The sequence below is a fragment of the Lonchura striata genome, chromosome 2, assembly GCF_046129695.1.
Source record: "Lonchura striata isolate bLonStr1 chromosome 2, bLonStr1.mat, whole genome shotgun sequence".
NCBI lineage: Eukaryota > Metazoa > Chordata > Aves > Passeriformes > Estrildidae > Lonchura > Lonchura striata.
Window position 1 is genome coordinate 77,363,846 of NC_134604.1, and position 21,928 is coordinate 77,385,773.

Consider the following 21,928-nt stretch of genomic DNA (forward strand, 5'->3'; position numbering starts at 1 on the left):
AAGATTTATCTTCCTCACAATTCTCTTTTTATTTTGAAAGGAGTGTTTCATGCTTTTGAAAAGAGTGTGTGTGTTGGACTCCTTGTTTTCTTTAGCTTTTTTACCCTCTTCTGTCAAAATTCCATCTCTGTTTTCCATCAAGGATATGTGAAAAATATTTTCAATATATATCATTAAATAGTTTCCTTGTTCTTATACTACTCCCTAGGCATCTGCTGCTGACTGCTTTTGGAAACAGGATACTGAGCTAGTTGGACCTTGGTCTAACACAGTACAGCTGTTTTATTTTCTTAAATATTGAAGCATTTGTAAAAAAAAAATTCTATTTATTTATTTGTATGCAGCTGCTGTGGCTCTTGAGAAGCAGAGTCTGCGGTTTGCTCTTAAGAATATGAAGACAAATTCAGAGGTGCACAACAGCTCATCTAAGTAATTACAAAAGTGTTCCTAATTGTAACCTTCTGTCAAGTGCAGAGGCAACGAGCATGTGTTGTAACAAAGTGAATGACTCACAAAAAATCTAGATGTTTGAGAAGAGCTGGAGACCACAACAGCAGATAAACAGGGCATCTACCCCAGCCTGCACTCCTCAGGGAAATACAGGATGCCAGAGGGGAACAAAATCTGCCCCAGTCTTTGTAGCTGTTGTTGCCACTGCTCAGAAAGGGGAATAGGAGAAAACTGGGTGAGAGGAGGTGTCCAAATTTCATATTACCATATCAAAAGTGTCGGTGGTAAATATTAAATAGTCAGCTTAGCAAAACTGACCCACATCTAGAACTGTTTGCACTTCTTTTTGAAACTTCTGTTTTAACATTAATTTTGATCCTTAAATGTAATAAGAAGTTAGTGGTTATGTTGTTGTTTGGTTGGGTTTTTTTAAGAAGCAGATAGATATGTGAACTCAGTTGCCTTATGATATTTATTTTTTTGTTATTCCAAATTTATGTACCACTGAACTCATCAACACATTTGTGGTATGATGCAGTGAACCCAAATATGACTCCTGTTAATGACACTGGGCTAAGGAAAATGATCATACAATGAGATCTTGAGAGACAAATCTAAAAGGATTCCTGGGCATTAATTTTACCTGCTTATTTGACCATATGTAAATATAAGAGTTTTATTAGGATTAAGATTTGCGTTCCCAGAATTTTCAAACAATTTCTACATTTGGACACCAAAGTAAGACTTCTACTTTACTTCCAGTGTACTTTTACCCATTTTATCATCATTAACTGATTTTGTAATGAAGTACATTATTATCTGATTTAATTATTTTCAAGAAGGTAAGTGTATTTTACTTAACTGAAGTTTCATTGCATGATGTATTCACCTTCTACCTTTATGTTCTTTTTTATATTTCTAAAAGGAGCTAGAACTTTTGCAAAACTTCATCCTTTCTTTATGTTATAAATTGTCAGAGCATTTACAGATACTGGGCTTTGTTGACTTGTTGCTCAGGAGTTAGTTGAAGTTGGCTGAATAGCTGTCCTAAATACTTCTTGGCTGTAGTACTTGGAATAGCAATTTTCACTTCTCCGGTGATGGTGCAGTAGCCAACAGGCAATATATTTTTATCTGACTCCACTGTCCTTGAAGCACTTTAATTTTAAGGAACTCCGACGTGTATTTTTATTTTAGGTTTAAACAAAAAGAAAACCTAAACTTCTGGATTATGAATTTATTTTTTCCTTACTATACAGCAGCTAAAGAGATGTAGGAATATCAGTGTTAGTCCCTGATCTGTTCATGAACATGATCAAAAGAAAAGACTGGATGCAGTTTGTTTTATATATAAATTACCTTTCCAGATGGAAGACGATGTTTATCTGAAGTCCATTAAATAGGCCCTTATGTAGCTAATTATTTGAATACACAAGTCCAGGCTGGCTCACCTCATGTTTTGTGGGAACTGCCAGTGCTCAGGTAAGGGGGCTGGGTTGGGTTGGATAGGGTTTCTGGCTTTTCAGCAGAACACTGGTTTGTAGTTAGCACCAGCAATCCCACATCTCTCAGCATGGCTACTTAGGGCCATCCTGGATAATCCTGCTGTCTTGTGGGAAGAGGCAGTGGGAGCTGTGGACGTTGAATATTTGTGTGCTGGGACTTCACCAGCTTGCTGCCTGGATCCATGAGTCATGATGCCTGCTTGGGCCATGCACGGGCACGGAGAAATGTTGCAAAGTCAGTCTCTCGCTTCCAGACTGGCAAATCTCAATTGCCTGTACTCTTCTACAGCCTTAGAGGCTTTGTGTGGGTTTTAAGGTTGTTGGAGAGCAGTGGCAACCACCATGTGTCCATCATAGCAGGGTTGTCATCATCGTATTAGCGGCAGTCAGAGATCTGAAAAACGTGTCATCATAAATCTAGGGTCTAGTGTGTATGGGTGACTTTGTTTTTAAAAACACACATAAAAGGTAGATTTAAAGTGTTAGAATCACAGTTTTGAGATCTTTATGGGTCATCATCTCTTGTGTCTGCAAGAAGTAGATGATAAATTGGCAGACAGCTGTTTGATGATATGTAAATTGTCGTCTAGTACTCAAATAGCTTAACAATTTCTGACTGTGATCAGATGGGTCTGAAATTGTTCAGCTTTACTCCAAGAGGGCTGCAGTTCCTCATAAATTCTAGTACTCCATGAGTAGTTAACCAAGTCTGTGTAAGGCTTTGCATTTCCAAAGAGCCATGTTTAATGGCCTGGCAATTGGCCTTTATGTTGGTTTTTTTAAATTAAATGCTGAGAAAAGCTCTTTGTATCAAACTTGCTGGTGCTTTTGCATTGTTTCCCTGCAGTCTCCAAACTGGTAATTCCACTTGTTAAACTGGGTTGATTTTTGCAATCTTCTTTGTTGTGGGATTCTCCCTTGCTTTCCCCAGTACATTCCAGAAATTGTTTGCTTGCAGGCAACTCTATTTATAAGCTTGTTTCTTTTCTTTTTGATGTTTGAAAAGGTTTTTCATAGCTCTTACCTTTTTTTTTTTGGTTTCTATGATATGTTAATCACATGCTCTTTAACTAGTTAAAACTGAACATTTAATTTGTTAAATATAGCCAGCCAAGGGTGTCCTTCAGGCATGCATCTCCATTCTTTACTGCCTCTCTTTCATTGTTCTCAGGAATAGCATGGGAAAATGAATAAAGCATGGTCTACAGTATGGTGGGTGGCTGTAGATATGATGAACCTTCTACTGAGGCCTTCACACCTTTAAAATTCACTATGTTTCTTCTTATAGCGCAGTTGACATTTAAAGCTGATTTGGTATTTTCTATTCAGTAAAACTAAGACTGAAACAACCATTGATGAGAAGAATTCAGATGCATACTTGCTGATGAAACACTGGGTTTTCAGTGTGGGATGGTAAAGTAAAATAAATTAAAATCCTGTTGATAAGTACTGAAGGAGACAATTTCCTTTTAAAAAATGTTAGCAGCACTTCTGTAATCTTCATGTTAGTTTTAAATTAATTAAAAGACTCTTCCCCCATTGGCAGTTTATTCCTTTGTTGTGAAGTTGTCAAGGAAGACTGAGATTATTTACTATATTCCACCTTCCTTTTGTAGAAAGGCAAGATACTTGTAATCAGTCTTTCTTTAAAGATATCTAAACATCTAAAACCAAATGAAACTCTACAATTGTAAAGCTAGTAAAGATGTGCTTGGGGTTCCTTCATGTTTAACTCATTTCCAAAGCAATCTCTGTGTCAGAAGACATATTTTTAGAGAAGCAGAGGTACTCTTATAAAGCTGTTTGTATGTGATTGGTCTCCTATATATATAATCCATGGATTTTGTAACGTTTGGCTTGCCTACCAATGAAGGGAAATGACTGCAGTCTTTCCAACCTTCTCCATCTTTTACCTGTGTGCTTGCAATCTATTCAGCAGTGCCTCAGGTCAGAGCTTTGCCCCCATAGGAAGATGCTCCATCTGTTTCACAGGTCTTCTAAAGGATCCCTAATGAGTTCCCATACTGTGTTTTTTGATGCCCTGCTACTTTCCCTACAGAGCAGCCTATGTGCCCCCAAGACTGGCCTGAAGATGTGAATACACATTTGATAACTTCCTTTGCCTTTTATTGTTTTATTTATTTGCTAAGTAGTATAGCATAAGAATTTAATAGTTTTAAGACTAATATTTTATAATCTGCCCTGTGAATGAGTGGTGAGAGATAAATGATAGCTTATATCAGGAACTGTATCTTTCGGGCATGATTTTAGATTGCACTTGACAAAGAAGACCTAATTGTAGTCTTTGTCTTGCTAACATGCCAGAATAGCTTTTATTGCTACCTACGCCAACTTTCATGCAGTCACTGTTGATAGAGTCCCTGTCTCTGCTCATCAGGAATTAGGCTACTACAGCCTGGTTTAAATGGTTATAATGTTTTTGGTTTTTTTTTAATAGGTTACTATTAAATAGAAGAGGCCTCTAAACTCCCTCCCACCCTTTCTCCATCCAGACACTGAATCCCCAGTGATTAAACAAGGGAGTTGTCTAAACCTTGTCTAGTTGCTGGTTTGTGACTTCATATTTTGACTATTTCTTCTGATGAATGGTACACATCCATCACAATTTGTCTTTGCTGAAAAGCAGCAGGATGGGAAAAAAGCCCGCTGAATTGGCCATTTAAATACTTCTTTTCCAGACTGTCTGCAATTACAAAGGCTTTTTGAAAAATCTGAATCAAGATGGTTTCAATTATGAGTAACATTTTTAACCATACTACATTCTAACCTGTATGTCCTTTAGGTTGAATCTGACATACCACAATTATTGTAATCACTTTATGATGTGCACATCAGACAAATAGAAAATAGAAACAAATACTGAAGGGTTTCTGGCTGTGAAAGAGCCACTCTTGTGGAAAGCGTGAGATCATTATACATTTTTTCTTCCATAAAACTTTGGTTTGTAGAGTTTAATGTATTCTTCAACCTTGTGACATTTATAAAGCATATTTAAACCGAAGTCCTCTAAAGTAGCTGTGATGAATGAGTCTCCTGGGAGCAATGAAAATATGGTTCAGCCACTCTGCCAGGCCAGGTGATGAGCTGAGTACCTTCTCAAAGTCTGCGTGCAGACTTTGAGGTCTTGGTGGTTATGGTTGTTTCCTTCCTGCTCCAGAGAGAAAAGTTCTCAGCACTTCTGGTCTCTTTCCTGCTTGGGAGCAGAGAGGGAGAGGGTGGTATAATCTTCAGAGTTTCTCACTTGGTTGTTGTTGTCACTTTGGCATAAATAGCAATGATAGAAGCCTTGGCTGTGCTGTTGGCTCCTGACCGCATCCTGCCTCTTACCTCCTAACGCCCAAACAAAAGGAAACATTTGACAAAAAGAGGTCTGATGGGAATCTCTGTCTTGTGACTCCTGCTCAGATAAGATGCAGGCAGTGAAAACACTTTACCCACAAAGGAAAGTCATAAATTGTGTTGTACTTCGGTTCCTGTTTGCAGAACAGTATTTCAGACCCTCAGTTTCTCCTGAGAGACAGATGACCATGGTGCCAAACCTATTAAGGCTTCCAGGAGACAGAACAATTAAAAGTTGTCAGTTGGTCACTGTTGCAGCAGAGCCTGTTTGTCTCCTGTAGAAACTTTAGGGGGAAGGAAGAACAAGTAAATAAATGTGGTTCCTTTCACCAATTGAGTTTGCATGTGTCATACTGCATGTTGTGATAGCCTGCTAATACTTGATGAATTTATTTTCCCTGCTAAGATTTAAAGGTGGGAAGGTATCATCTTCAAAATGCTGAAGAAAACAAAGCAGTTCTTGCTCAAGTCAAATGGGTCAATTCAAGTAATGACTTTTTTTCTTTCTGTGTAAATCATTGGGGCTTTGCTGTGGTGCTGCAAAGTTTTGGTACACTAGTACATGATTCCTTTCAATGCAATTTCAAGTAGAACAAAGCGTTTGCCTTGAAATGATGTTGATGTGCTTATAGCATTATATTATCCAAAATGCTGTTTGGTAACTATTTATTCTGTCAAAGGAGTACATCAGCTTTGGACATACAACTGCTTGTATTAAAGTATTTCTGGATGAATTTTTAACATGAATGTTTTACTTACTGCCATTGTGCTTAAGTACTTTTATTGCTCCATAAATGCTTGGGGTTGCTGTGATCATTAGCCTTTGGTAGGGCATGTTGATAAGGCACACGAGTGTTTTATTACCAACAAACAGTGTGCCATCATCACCACCTGGACTTAATCTTCCCCACCACTTTCCAAATAATATCCTCCTTTTCTGTGGTTTCTGAGTCTCTCAAAATGCAATTTTCTGGGCTGAAACATTTCAATTACTGACTCAGAGTGTTTATTTAAAGTTTTGGTGAAACACTTCAACCATCTTTGAAAAACAGTTGAGATGTAAATACCTTGGCTTTCCTTCCACTTTTTTTAAACTGGCTCAAACTTGATTTCTCATTGTTTATAGCTGAACCTTGAAATCCAGCACCAGAACTGTTGCTCTGATACCAGTAATTAGTCTTCTGTTATTTTTGTGACATTTCACCCAAATTTGGTCACTTTGTAAGTGTGAAACCTCATGCACACCTAGCAGAGGCAAGCAGGTTCCACATACACTCAGCTGTTTTCAGACCAGTGACACAGCTCTGTGTGCTGTCAGGTGCTGGTGCCAGGAGCAGGGAAGAGGTGAGGCTGAGGGTGAGGAGATGGAGAGAGAGAGAAAGAGAGAGGGCGGAACAAGATGGGGGCTTTGGCCAGGTGAACTGGGCCAAGAGTTGAGAAAAAAGTATTGGGGATGTGCTGTCCAGGCAACATTAGCACATGCTGTCTTCCAGCCCTGGATTTCCCTGTGCCTCAGTGTGAGATGGCGCATGGAAAGTCAGGTCTCCGCCCAAAGGGTGCTGGTGCAGCAAGAGAGGCAGGCAGTGGCAGAGTTGGCAGGAAATGGACTCTTGGTCAGGTGTTTACCTCTTCCTCTGGAAACCAGTGAGTGGGTCCCTGAAGCTGACATCATAGCTGCTAGCCATGAGGTGGGTGGATTCCCAAATCCCAAGGGCAGTAGGTGTCTAGTGAGGCATTTGCACATGCCATGTGGATGCAACGTCAAAGTGAAAGGAGGACAGACACCTGCAGCCAAAAACTGCAGGCACTTCTCAAGTCTTTAACTGTATTAGGTCTAAGTTTATTCTGCATAGAGTGGGAGTAATGCTGCCTTAGTATTACAAGAAGACCGAGAAATCCATTAATCATTTTAACAGAGCCATTCCTAATGTGATCCTGTAGAGCCAGCCCTATGCATAGGCCCAAAAGGGAATGAGTAGCTTGCATTCAAGCCAGGAGATAAATGAACACGTGTTGGAGTATTGACTGTCAGGGTTAAAAGAAATACCATTTGACTGCTTATTTGCTGTATGGAAAAGGCTGTGAAAAATGACTACAGATGTAGTCATGTAATTGAGGTTGATATCACTGCTTTTACTGATGAAGACAGGTACCACGGAGATTGTCACGGTATTCCAATGTCATTGCAATATAATAAATGCTAGGGAGTCTGGTGTGTGTGTTCCTCCCAAACTCACAGATATATGCCTTGGGAAACCTAGAGGCATTATTTTAATTTGAAATTAACCTAGAATTTTATCTAGTCAGTACTGAATCTGTCTTAAGCAAGAGAATAATTATCTGCTCCTTCAACACAGTATTGAGAAGGTATAAGCACTCTTGAGACCACAATCCTATATTCTAGTACTGGAATGAATATAGTATTCAGGGAAAGTAATAAGACATCCTAATGTGTCTTATCTTTTCTCATAACTGTGATTTAGCTGCCTAATTCAGTAAGCTACCATTTCAGATAAATGTTAACTGCATTATATTTCTGGCTATTTTTGCTAGATCTTCTGGAAGCTTCCTAATACCTGGTAGAAGGGGATAGATAGCCTTTCAGAAAAAAGAAAAGGGGGTGGAGGAGGGGTTTAGCTTACTGAAATGCCAGGGCTTTGTTCTTTCTTCTTGCTTGAGTTTATGGACCTTTTACCATTGATCTTTCTTGACCTTTTTTTTAACCTGATTTAGTTTGTTGATTCTATGGATATTTCTCACTGCTAACTCTTTTGTCCTGCTGCTTCAGAGCCGGGGTCTCACTGCCCCTCTTGCTAGTAGTGCTGTTTTCCCCATTCCCCGAGGAGGGAAATTCAAGATGTGTCAGACTGCAAGAAAAGATGGAAGCTTAAATGTTTCACTGATGTAAAGAAACCAATTCCCAGAAGAGGAGGAGCATGAATTTGGTATAGAAAAGGTGAGGAAAGGTGCCCTATTTCCCCTTTGCTTTTCAGGTCAGGTATACTTGATCTCCCTGTAGGCAGCCCCACAGAGATATGCTGTCATTTAATCTCAATGATTTGTTTGCTGCTTCTCAGCAGTTATAAAAAATAAGGAGGATTTCATGTGTGGTTCTTCCTTGAAAATGCATATATATTCATTTTTAGGTGTTTGTTCCTTTAATTTCTGTTTGTTTGCAGGAACTTTCCAATCAGTTGAGAGCTGGTGTCAGACTCCAGCCCTTGCTGGCTGATCCTAGGAGCAAGGCCGATGATTTATTAATAACGCAGCTGAGGTGCCAGTGCTGCCACTGAGAGTGGGTAAACACTCCTCCTCTGCAGAGGGACAAGACTCTGTACTTTTCACCTCTGCAGTTATGTAAGGTGTCCTTGGCCATCTGTGTATTTAACTTGGCCCTTGCTTTTTCCATATGTTTACAAGATGATTGGCTATGAAAGTGTGCAGTCCCCAACAGAGAAGAGTCCCAGGAAGTCCCAGCTCGACTGGGAGTACCAGTAAATAAATGGGTGCAGGGTGGCCTGGCTGGAGTGAAAGCACATTCCCAAGGAGCAGCACAGGGACACGCCAATGACATGTCAGGTCACCTGGTAGCAGTTCAGGGCTGCTGGGCATCCTGCTTTGGAGCTGGGGGCTGTGCCGTGCTGGTGTCCAAAGCATTCACTTGCTTCTGGTGTACGTTAAGTCTGCCCTTCTCTGTAGTATACCAAAGGATCCCTTAGTATGTCAGGGACTTGCTACTTCATACTGATGACCTTTTCCATATGGTGATACTATTCCGAATAATGGGCCTTTTCCAAGTCACATTTAATTCACTGCAACTCTCAAATGAAGCACCTTCTCAAGACTCCCTTGGCCAGGTGAATTGCTATAAAAAGCCAATGTAGTCATTTTTATAGCACTCCACTCCCATTTTCTTTCTGATCTAGTCAACCAGGCTCCTCACTGCCCAGGCATATCTTCTGCCCCTTTTTGATGCCGCTTAACTGATTTTATAGCTTTTCCTGAGGTGCGTTAAGATTCCCGGCATGTTGCTGAGAGAACCATTGCCAGCACACCAGCCCATTGCCTGGTCCTTGCTGGGCTGTTCATCCTTTGGGCTTATGGGCATCCCATCGCCAAAGACTTCTCCCCATTGATCACTATTTCTTTTCTAACCTGGATATGGTGGCAGATATGTGCTATGGACACTGGAGGGTGAAGTCTGTGCACTGAGCCACAATGCCTTTCCTTTACAAGAGAGAAATAAGGTGTCTCAGGGCTTGACTGTCAGTTCTGCCATTACCCTTGCCTATCTTATCACTGCAAAGTGGTGTTTACAAAGCAAGGGAATTTAATCTCAGTCCTGTTCATATAAGCAAGCATTAAAGTCAGCATATGTCTGCTTGAAGGTTTTTATGAGAATTGGAAGGGAGGTGGGGAAAGGGGTATGTCAGGAAGAGTTGCTGTACCGTACCCATCTTCTTGTTCGGTGTTCTGCTGCTCTGCTACACCACTGTTGCCTTTTCTCTTGCCATCTGCCCTGCAGCCAAACAACTTACCTCTCTTTCCTATTATTAATTCTGAAATGGCTACTTTTGTCTGCTTTTGAGATATTGAGAAAATTTGAAGAAAAATTGCCTCTTATCAAGCTCTTATCTTCTTTTACTGTTCAGTCAAGTTAAATTTAATGGTGTAGTATGTTGTTTAGGAGCAAAAATCTGTGTCACCTTGACTTACTGTGTGGTTCAGCCTGCAATTTGCACATCTCTCCTCTGTCTTCCACAAAAACACTCAATCGAGATGAGCAGGTGTGTTAAAGCTACCCAGCTATCAGTTAACTATGTGTAATGCTCTATTCTGAGACTCTGTAACAGTTTTAGACATTATTTTTCTATAATGCAGGAATCAGTGAATATGTTGACTTCTCTGGCTGGGCAGAGGTGGAGGGCTTAAATCATTGCTCTGCTTTTGAAACTCATCTTGAGTCCCATGGCTGCAGCCAGTCCTCCCACGGGGGAGCTGTTTTGGAGACCTGCACAAGGCAGCTTCATGCCATGTGAAGACTCTCACCACCCATGTAAATAGAAATCGGACAACTGAGGGGAGTTTTATCTAAATAAGGTTATGTTTCCCTCCACTTTCTTTATGTTTATTCTGTTGCGTTTTTCCCTTGAACTACCTGTTTGCTGCTTCTCATTCCGTGGAAGTTGTCTGTCTGAATTACAGTGAAGATTTATTGCAAGGATTGTCCACAGTTGCTTGTGATGTACTATTGATCAATGCTGGTAGCCAAACTTGATGCTAAGATAAAAATAACTAGTTGATTTTGAGTAAAGGGGGTGGAATGGGAAACAAAAAACAAAAAGAGCTACATAATTGGGGAAGAAATAATCTCTATTGCCCTATTATTCTCATATTATTTTCAAGGCAGTAAACACAGAAATAAAATAAATTGATATTAAACTGTTGTCTCTTTGTCTGAGTTTTCTTCTTATTTGTTAGAATAATCTTGAGGATGTTTGTCAAACAACTTAGAATTTCATTAAGTTTTTTTGGCGTCTGCTATATCTGCCTGACTTCTTTGTCTTCTGAGCAATTTAATATTGAGTACACTTCCCTTGATATTGCAAGGCAAATTATTAAACCATTCTCTATAGCTATGCTCAACATTTGTTTGAAAGAGTATCTTGAGAGACTCAGAGCTCTTTGTGCATTGCAAATGTGCTCTGCAGTAGAACATTTTGTCTTTTTCCATTTAAATAAATATCTCCTATTAAGTCTTTAGTGGTAAGACTCTTACATCATTTAGACATTCCATCTTTTTGTAAGGCTTCCATTTTTGTTCAATATTTTTCTATTTTTTCTGTCAGTTACAGGCAGTTCTTGTTCTCTACTTTTATGAATAAAATGATCATTTTTACCAGCTTTTAGTTTCTTACAAAAAATTGAAGTCATTAAGAGAGTAGCTAATGGGTTTTCTTAGCTTGTTGGAAACTGAATCAGACTGAAATCACCTGAGAACTTTTTTCCATCTTTTTTTTCTACCTTAAAGTAGGAAAGTGAATTTGCCTTTTACTTTTTCTTGAAACGGAAGTGTGTAGGTGCATATAAATATGTATGCACACTCACTAACTTTGGTGGGTGGACTTGCAAGGTGGCTTTATAAATACAGAACTAAGTTCTCAGCAATGTTTTAAAGTTGTTTTTAAGATGTTTTTGTTGGTAGCTCTTGTCTATTTTTTTCTAGGAAAACAAATCCATGAGCTGAACCATTTCAAGTATAATATAAGAGATGCTTGTGTTGTTTTGAAATACATTTTTTCCTTTAGATCTTTGTGTTTATAAGATGTATGGCAAATTGCAAAGTCTGAGGTATTTGAACTTGCCCTCAAAAGCTTAATATTTCTATTAGTAATACAGTTTGGTCCTTTTGAATTATTTTTCAATTTCACAAATAGTTCAAGTGTGCTCCATTTTCAAGATAAGGGATCTTATTCTGATCTCCATTTATTTCTATGAAATTATATAAAATACTGCTTAGGCTAAAAAAACCTTGTGTTTTCATAAGCATATATGTTTGCAAGGCAATGTACTCTAGATGTGAAATTATGCAAAATGAAAAAAAATTGAAACTTTTTTAGTATGCCTTAAGGAAGAAATAAAATGTTACATTATATTTTTTTAAATCTCTGACTAGTCGTTCCTAAGGCGTAACTAAATTGCCTAAGTCCTTGGACATATGCATAACTCTATGAGCATGTGTAGTCCTACCGATTGTATGAGGTGCTGCATATTTGCAGCAAGTGCAAAGGGAATACTTTAATGGAGCTGTGGTGTCTGGTTTTTTACTTCCTGAGAGAATTTAGGAGGCAGATTGACCTGCATAGGAAAATTGAATTCATGGATTGTGATGTTAGATGGAAATGCTTTTTAATTCAGTCCAAACTAGAGTCGGAGGGTTTTCCATGGCTGTTGAAAGTGCTGTTAGTGATTGAACTCTCATGTACTAAAATATGTAGGGAAATGCATGCATTCAAATCCTGTAGAACAAGAGGAATCATCCCTCTCTGTTTATGAATACACAGTGTTTTATTTAGTGTTTAGGGTTTTTTTTTTCCTTTTTGATATTTCTGCATTTGAAAAAGTATCTTCTGAACTGGATGTTTTGGGCTGGTAGAGCTAGTGTGGCTGTCTATGCATAGGAGCAGAAGCTTAAGTATCTCAAAATACCTGCCCTCCTATTGACTGGGTCTATTTTTAGCCTCGGGGAGCACAGGATTATCACAATTTAAAAGTTCCTGGTTTATGTAATACTGAAATTTTTTATTGTTTGGGTGAGGCTACACATGTTCCCAAACAGAATTTACTGAGAGGCTGCTGAGGGGGAATCCCAAATGAGAAAAAAACAGTTTTTGCTGTTGATAGAAACTCTTCCAAAAATGTATTTATGCCTTAGGTACCACCCCAGCTGCTGACGCTGCTGTCTTTGTGGCTATTTTTGCCATGTGCTGCCACCACCCTGGACAGTGTCCTGTGCTAGCTCCCACTCTGCTGGGGTTTTAACAGTGTGTAATATCTTCAGTAGGCAATGTTTAGCTAAGCAGCGTGCCCACAGCTGCAAAGGCTTTATTGTTTTAAAACGTGTTCTGATCTTTACAGGCATGTGCAAGGCATGCAGAAAATTGCGAAAGTTCTTTTTGAGTGGGAGGAATAGTTGTGGCATTAGTTGATTATTACTTTTTTAAAATTTGGGTATCTCTTTTCTAACTCCAGCAAATGTTTGGATCTCATAGTGTCTGTGTGGAAACCAGAAAATCTACTTTTCTCTTGTAGAACGAGTTGCTCAGATGCCTTCTAAAACCATTTGTGTCTTGGAAGTCATATACTTTTTTTCTTTTCTCATTAGACTTGAATTCAGTCTTGAGAGTTCATAAAATTTCATCTGCATTTTAGGTGTAGCTTGTTTTCTTAAGGAAACAGGTTTTGCATAAATGCACTGTCCATATTTTTGCCAGTGTCATCCTCTCACCCTGATAACTTCTGAGCAATGTAGCCAGTTTCAAGCAAAGCTGCTAGAAGCAGACATCTCAAAGGCATATCTCAAAGTTCTTACTGGTTATGCAAAAATCAGTGTCTGGGTAGAGGGCAGATCCAAAGTTTTACCCAATTAAGGAAAAGGCAGGAGCGGGTACTAAGCTGCTCCTGAGCATGGTCTGCCAGCAGTGTGCGCATCTTGGCCAGCTCCTCAGGACACGCACAGCTCCAGCGAGTTATAATTATCCTCTGAGTTGTTTCCTGGCCTGTAGTTGGGAGAGGAGGGAGGGTGCTCTCGGGGAGAAGGAAGGAGGAAGGTGGGATACAGTAGGAAGCTTGGAGGAGCTGGAAGCACCCTGGGGAGTGAGGTTTGGAAGAAGGGACAGACACTTGCAAGGCAGCATGCCTCCTACTTTCTTCTTCTCATTGGTTAACCTGTTTTTTAACAGTGTAATCTGAGTAGGGGGAGTCATGCTCTGTTATTTCCCATTAATAACATCAATAAATTGCCTGAAATTCTGTACCTGAGCAAACTAATTCTGTAAGCTTTAGTTGATTATTGCCTTAAGAGATAGAAGAAACATTATTTTTGCCTATTTTTTTGTGTTCAAACATTGTACTTTTATGAAAGATAATTTCAATAAGTAAAAGTCAACTCATAAGCAATTCCCCAGCTCAAACTAATTATTGTTATTGTTACTATTAGAGCAAGAGTAAAATACTGAAAGAAGTTTCGAATTTATGCAATATTCAAAGATAGAAAATGGATCCTTATGTGGATCCTTGGCATGTGTTAGCATCTAAAGTTATGGAGTGTTACTTCTACATTCACCTAATTTTTCTTATTTTAAATTTAAAATTCTAAGCACATATCTAGCTTTTTAATATACTCTAGTCTGTGGGTTGTCTTGTGGTATTGATCTTCGACAAACTAGCTATTGTTCGTAATGGTAAAATCTATTGATTTAAAAAAAACAATGGTGTGACATGGCTTGTTAAGGGATGTGTTTTTGAAATTAAGCTGGTCGGGTAGCAGCTCTCCAGACCATTGCCCATGTAGAAGCGGAGCCTCTCTTTGCTGAGCCCTGGTGTTGGGCACTGAAGTCATTTGAGCTCCCAGCTCCTCGATGCACCCTTTCCCTCTCTCACTGCTTTACCAGAATAAAACTTGTGAGACAGCCTGACACGAGGCACAACATGTTCTAGTAATTAGCAGTAGAAAAGTAGTTTTTCTGTTAAAACTTTCCATTGCCTGCCTGAAATGGGGTGCTGGGCGGTAGGCTGGACAGCTGTAGAGGACAAAGGCAAAGAAATAAAAGGTCAGAGTTAGGTACCATTCCTCCAGGATAAGGGGAGTTAATAGACTTCTGGGAATGTAATCTGATGTCTGTTCATTGTTCCTATCCATTGCAGATAAGGAGACAGCTCATTGAAAGTGATTTTTTTGCATGAACTCCCATGGGAAGTGCACAACTGCTTATGATGAGCTTGTTGATAACCTTCACTTCATGGGTGACAGGAGTTTCTAGGGACCCAGTTTCAAACCAGCCTGTCTGTGGCCTCAGTTTCAGGAGTCTGACTCCTATCTGGGAGCAGGTTAAAAGCTGTAAGAAGCAATTACATTTCCCTGCCGCCTGCCTTATCCTGCTGAGTTTGTGCCGTCCTGTGCCAGAGGGACTGAGTGTCTGTGGAACAGCTCCTAAACTGCTGTGGTTTTAAAATAAAGCAAGCCTCTCTCCAGAAGCTTGATATTGATGTACCTGAAAGTTAAAGTACCTCATTTTGTCTCTGCATTTGTGATGTGGCCTTCTAGCATAATAGTTTTTTACAAAGTGAACTCATTGATGGTGTCCCAGCCAATACATTGAATATGCCTGCGTGTTGTGTACAGATGCCTGTTACGCTTTTTGGTTGATATATGCTGTCAAGTGGGTTTGACTTCACAGTTGCCTTTTTAATAAACAAAAAATTTCAGAGTCAGTATTTCATTAGATTGAAATGATACTTCAGGCTTGAATTTTTGTTTGTGCAGTGATTAGTAGTTGGGAAATGGAGCACTTGGGAAAAAAGGAATGAAAAATTCCTCTAGATGTTTTCCTGCTATAATTGTAGGTTCAAAAAGTAAAAAAGCCAGTCTCAGAATTTATTTAATTTTGGTAGTGAGGGTGGATTAATTTAGTCACTATTTTCAGTTCTCATTCCACTGCAGTTTATTTTGAGTCATTTAATTTCAACAAGGCTTGATCTGTTTAGAGGGCTTTCTATAGCAGTGTGGTGGGACCACACAACTCTTTTATAGTAGGTACGTTCATTGCTAACCAGGAGCTCAAAAGCTGGTAAACGATGCACAGACATGAATAACTTCTGAGAGGACAGTACATTTCTGTATGGTTGGATTATTTTGAAAGTTTTCAGAAATAACCAGTCTTTTGTGCACTGTGGGCTGATTTGCAGAGTTTGAAGTGATGGTATACAGTAGCTGAATGCTTTCAGAGGTAAGACTGGAGGTCTGGCTGAAGGCACTCTTCAGGTTTAAGGTACTTCAGAAGCCACTGTGCATGCGAGTTGCTCTTAGTCCTTCTTTAAGGAAAATTTTTGATTCCATAGGTGAATATTTCCATCAGATTCAGTAGTTTGGTATGATTCTGTTTTTTTAATTTTTTAAATTTGCTGTTGATATACAAAATAGGCTAAGGTAAAATAGCTATCAGTTAAAAATGTCTAAATCAGTTGGCCTCATCAGCCAACAAAAAAACATGTGCTCATTGTCTGTACTGAATCTGCTCCAGTTTATCATTATGATGGTAAAAGCCACATTGCCCCCAAATGAAAAGGCCAGCTTTCTTTTGTGTCCATCAAATCATTACTATTTCTGGTTCTGCTCATGCCAGCTGACAAAGTAATGTTCCTTTTGTGTAATTCATTAAATCAAGCAGCATTAGTGATTTTCTCAACAGAAGGAAGGACTAATGTCCTGAAAGTGGCTGCAGCTGTAGCAGGAAGCTAAAAATGCACTGAGACCATTGTTCCTGAGTGTTGAGACCATTGCTTGTTCTTAAATTTTTAGCTTTCTTGCATTTTCTGGCTTCTGCTGTTTAGCATACTCCCAGCAGCAGCCAGGGGCAGTTCAGGAAAGGGTTGTTCTCAATAATTTAATAATGTGGAAATAGCTGTTTGCATTCCCATCAGCCTCAACACAGGAGGAGCTTCCTGAACACATTTAACTCACCCCTGAATAGCTAGTTATGACATCCTTGTAGAAAATTAGAGGCCGAATACACAGTGTTTTGGTGTCTAAGTCAAAAGTATAACAATAACACTAGTTTTGGGACCTTTGAAGCCTGTTGAAAGTTTTGTAGCAGCGTGTGTCTGTGCATACAAAGAGTCAGTGTATGTCTGTACTGGGTGATATTCCTGCATAGGGATCTGGATGCTTTCTTGACTATAGAAAGATATTCCTGCTTGTCTACAAGTAGTAAAGCCCTAATACCAGTGAATGGGAAGCTTAAAAAGCACTTCTTAAAAATCTCTCAATTTGGAAACAACTTACACAAGTTGAGTGTATCCAGTGTGGTTTGACTAATGCTTTAGGCCCTCTAGTCACAGCTCTTAAAACTCTGTGATTGTTTGTGAGCCATATCATCAAGGAGCTTCTGATCTCAGCAGGTCCTGCCCTGCAGCTGCACAACCTCCTGGTGCACCTTACAATTTCCCTTTCTGGGGGAAAATATGTCAGTGCATCCTACGCTGCTCTACCTGTGTTTGGGGTCAGCTTGTACATCCCAAGCCACCTCAAGATGACAACCCATCTATATGTTTATAGTCTCTTATTATCTCATAACTGTCTAAAAACTCCTCTTTTCATGTTGATTGGAGCTGTCCTTTTGCTGTGTACCTTCAGATTTAGATCCATGCACTTCTTCTAAATTTAGGCTGTAAAAGAATCACCTTTACTTCTTTTATACTTGAATGGAAATAGTTCAAAGCTGTGCTGATGTAATAAAAACAGGAGGCTGGAAGGCAATGAACTGGAATAAGGATGAATGTATGAGAGAACACAAGCAGAGAGTGGCAACTTTAGATCCTCCCTGCCATGATCACACAATTATTTTTAATATGATGTACTTAACAGCTGCATTTCTCTTAAAGAAGGTTTCAATTTGTTATTCATCATATGATGTCATTTGATAAAAAAACTTTTGTTATGATAACATCAGGTATTCGAGCCATAATGTCATGAGAGGCAGTTCAGCCAGTCTGGACAGATCTGAGATTATTAATTTTACAACACTGATCTGTACTTACCAACGAAATTGCTGATTCACAGCCTTTCTCCTTTTTTTTTCTGTGGCTAATAGCCTTAATGATCAATCAGAGGTGGTGAGCTGAGGCAGAGCTCAAGGCCATCAGCTCCTTTCAGCCCTCTACATAGTTCCCAGGAAACACCCTGTGTTTCATTACTTCTTTCTTAGTTTATGATGGAATATTTTGCTTGAAGGCATTGAACTATCATCAAAAGCAGCCAACTGATTAGTGTGACTTCTTTTTCCAGGGTCGTTGTACAAGGGAGAACTGCAAGTACCTTCATCCACCAACACATTTAAAAACTCAGCTGGAAATCAATGGCCGGAACAACTTAATCCAGCAAAAAACTGCAGCAGCAATGCTCGCCCAGCAAATGCAGTTCATGTTTCCAGGGACACCTCTACAGCCAGTGGTAAGTATATTTATCTGGTGGTCTTAATGGTAAGTAAAGTTGAAGACTCCATTGACCTGCAAAAGTTGTCTAAATAGTATCAATAAAAATAGTCCCTGTCTGTTTACTTAAGGAATGGTTAAGATGCTGGACATATGCTCATTTATATTTGCATATCAAGATTTAATGGAGTGTTGCTGTAGACTTTATGTATTTTTCTTTAATGCCATAATAATTTGCTTTTTTTTCCCCTCTTTTTTTGCCCCCTTAATGCATTTCATGTCATGTTTGTAAGATTTTTACCTATAATCCTTCTGGAGGTGGAAATTTGTGTAATAACAATAATTTGCTAGTAAGTGATTTGAGTAGGAACACAAAGTTTCTCAGGAGTCTATGGGTCTGAATGGCTTTAAAAATTATTTATTCTCAGTACCAGGAACAAACGTTAATGATTATTGTTTTCATAGTCTGTTGAAGTCTGAAGTATGTGAGGTCAAGACAGAGAATTGGTGGTGCACGCACTTCACAAAGTCAGTGTTTTGTCTCGAGGTGATTCACACGGTGCCTGAGATACTTCATATCCAGGAGGTGATAGCGAACTAGAGTCTGGCATGCATGAGTAGCATCTTTGGATATGCACTAAAGTGATCAGTTGCTCTGGGCAGGCCTTGCAGGTGGGCTTCTCCGTGTAGCAGGTTTGGCAAGTAATCCGAGTTAAACTTTTCACACATGGCTGCTAATGATGTTTTTTCAATCTAAATTCCTAGTGTAAGGCATCCCACTAGAGTGGGATTTTTTTGTCTAACTTGAGGCATCTGGAGTGTTGGCATCAACTTCTGCAGTGAGTTTCCAAGGTCCATTTATAGTTTATCAAAAGACATAGGCACTGCTAATTACTATTTGCTTGGCTTGTTCCAGACATCAGCATTTGGATTAGATGATTTAGTTTTCAAAGTGCCTTTGTCTTTGCATGGGCTACCACAGAAGTCAAGGGTAGGTATCTCAGAAGAAGACATATGCATTTGCTTGCAGGAAGCTCACCCCAGATGCCTTTTTCAGTAATGCCTTTTTAGACTCAATACATGTACTGTCAGTTGGGATTGGGCTTTGAGTGTCGGGATTCCCTGAATTTCTGGTACATGTTCATCAGATTGTATCTGATCATTTTGGCCTCTTAATGTGTCTTGATATTTCCTGGGGATTTACTGCTTGAGTTTTTACCAGAAAAAGTTGTGATGAAGTAATAGATTCCACTGCTTAATATTATGAGAAGAATTCAAGTGGCAAAATTATGCTTTTTTTTCTTCTCATCCATTTCATCATTTGAACTTTACAATTTCATTGACGTAATGTCTTCTGTACTGATTGCTGTGATAAAAATGCCAGGTCTGTCTCACATAAATTGCCAGATTAAGATGACTCAGCCTTGACCAAATGGATAAAAAGTGAAAGAAAATTTCATAGAAGTCATTTGATGAGTGGATTTATTTTTTAAATTATATCTGGCACAAAGCTGTTATTTATACTTCACATAACACGTACTGTTTTCAACATAGTCAAACCATTGTTTCATATAAATGTTCATTATTATGCTCTTCAGAATTTAGCTTGTTTGACACATAAACTAGGTTGCTTGATATCAAGCAGATTTGATCACTGATTAGAACATAGCATAATATATTTTTAACTCTTAAGAGCAGTTAGATGGCATTTCTGTATAGTTGGTTATCCTGGCTAATCTGTATACTCAGAGCATCTTATTGGTACTAAATCACATCTATTTATAATTTAGTAATTGGTTCCAAAGACAAAAAAATCCCAAGAAAACTAAACACAAACAAAAAAGAAAAAAGCTGCCTTCTAGGTGCTGTGTTTTCTTTTGTGTATTTTCTATGTACTTTGTGTCATGCAGGCCACTTTAGCAAGAAAGACTCTTCTCCTTTGTTAAAGTGTTTTGAAGTCTTAGTGTTGTGCTGTTGTGTTTCTAGCTGCTGGCTTATTTGGAAACCTAATTTCTGACAAAGCTAATCAGAGATGTGTCCTGTTTTTCCTCATTTATAATTATAGCTTCACTCTCTGGAGTACTCAGCACTGCAGAACTAAAGCACTTTCCAGGTCTGAGCATGAGCTGACCATGGTGATGTTCTGCCTCCACCCCTTGTGGAGCTAGTGTTAACAAACCCACTATTCTGCTTCATCATGGCTGTTGTAGCATCACACAAATGCTCTTTCTTCTGGTCATGACTTCACTGACTCACTGTAGGAAGGAACAAAACAAGATTTTTAGACCCATATCATTTCCTCAAATCAAAGTTTTTCATATTATGACTTAATATAAGCTTTATTAATCCCTTTCTAAATATTGTGTCCAGCTGAGATTATAATATTTATTCTGCTTGCCATTGGTGACAGCTGAGCACACAAACGTTTGCAGAGTTGAGTTTTTTCAGTGTATGAGATACAGTAACATAATTGCAGGAGGTGGCAAAATACAGTATGCAAACATACTGGAAGTTACATGCCAAAGAGCTCATTATAAGAACTCTTATTAGAAATATGGCTTTAATATAGTGAATAACGCTTCAGCTATGAAATCTGAATACTTTGAAAAACAGCCTGTTTTACCAAGGAAAACAAGAATTGAGAAAAAGCAATAAAGTCTATGTTATTTCTACATTTAGGTGCGTAAATAAGCCTGCAGTGTAAGCTGGACCTCCGCACAGATTCAGGTTCAAAGTAGGACTTCCTTTGCATCTGCAGACTCTTTTCCAATAATAGAGTTACAAAGGTGGTTCTTCATGTACTGCTGGAATGCGTTACGTGATTAAAAGAAGAGAGGATGTTGTGTATTTTGCCAGCTGTTTAAAGTTTTTCTATAAGAAAATGAATGAGTGCCAGAAAGAACAGCAAGCAAAGGACAACTAGTAAGATATTGATTAAGTGGCTTTTAATTTCATCTTGGTGTGTGTTTTCCTTTTTCAGCCCACATTTCCGGTGGGTCCCACAATAGGAACGAACACGGCTATTAGCTTTGCTCCTTACCTAACGCCAGTAACACCAGGAGTTGGCTTAGTCCCGACTGAGATCCTACCCACGCCGCCTGTCATTGTTCCTGGAAGTCCACCGGTTTCAGTCCCCAGTTCAACTGCTACCCAGAAACTCCTCAGGACTGATAAACTGGAGGTACTTTAGACACCACTGGGACTAGAAACACTTTCTCTGTTAGGCTGTGTGAGAGATCTTGGAGGGTATAACTGTTGTTTTAGAAGAAAAGCTTACATTTTGTTGCTACAGATAGAAAACTTGTAACCAGGCAGGATTTCTGCAATGCAGCCAGTGGTAATTGAAAACTGTTATTTTTAAGGTAGTGTTTTTGCTTATATTTAATACACAGACATCAACGTGAGTTTTCTTTTTTTGTAAAGTTCATAATCTCAAAAAACTTCAACCCATGCCTGTAAAGGCATCCCTTGATGAAATATCTAACAACCACATTTTTTTATTTCAGTAATAATTTTCCTGGTTTTTCTGCACTGATAATAAGGGAATTTTATAGCTTTATGGATTGATATTAGGGGAATGGTGTAGCCCTTCAGCCTGAGCTGCCAATGGGGATGTGGAATATTACCAACCCAGCAGCAGGCTGAAGGGCCAAGCCCCCAGCTATGTGCAGAGCCTCCCAGCTGTTGCTGGATCACTGCGTGGCTGGACTCAGTGGAATCTGTGATCTGAGTACACAGGGAGGCCAAATGACTCCAGCAGAAATGAATGTCCTTTCCCAAAAACCTAAGCACCAGTGTCTAGAGCACATTTCTTCTTAGGAAAGTCAGTGTGTTCATTTTGCCCATTTTTTAAAATTATTTTGTTTGTAGACTCCATAAAAATGCAGTGCATCTGATGTGAA

At 39.1% G+C, this 21,928-nt stretch overlaps 1 protein-coding gene across 10 annotated transcripts in view; it reads left to right on the forward strand.

The window, feature by feature from the left end:
• Positions 1-21,928, forward strand: part of MBNL2 (muscleblind like splicing regulator 2) — a 106,126-nt gene that overhangs the window by 54,565 nt on the left and 29,633 nt on the right. For all 10 annotated transcript variants that reach the window (XM_021530291.2, XM_021530294.2, XM_021530296.3 and 7 more), the window contains exons 3-4: positions 17,881-18,045; positions 21,007-21,207. In XM_021530291.2, coding sequence (XP_021385966.1) covers positions 17,881-18,045; positions 21,007-21,207 — 366 coding nt within the window. The remainder of the gene's footprint in view (positions 1-17,880; positions 18,046-21,006; positions 21,208-21,928) is intronic.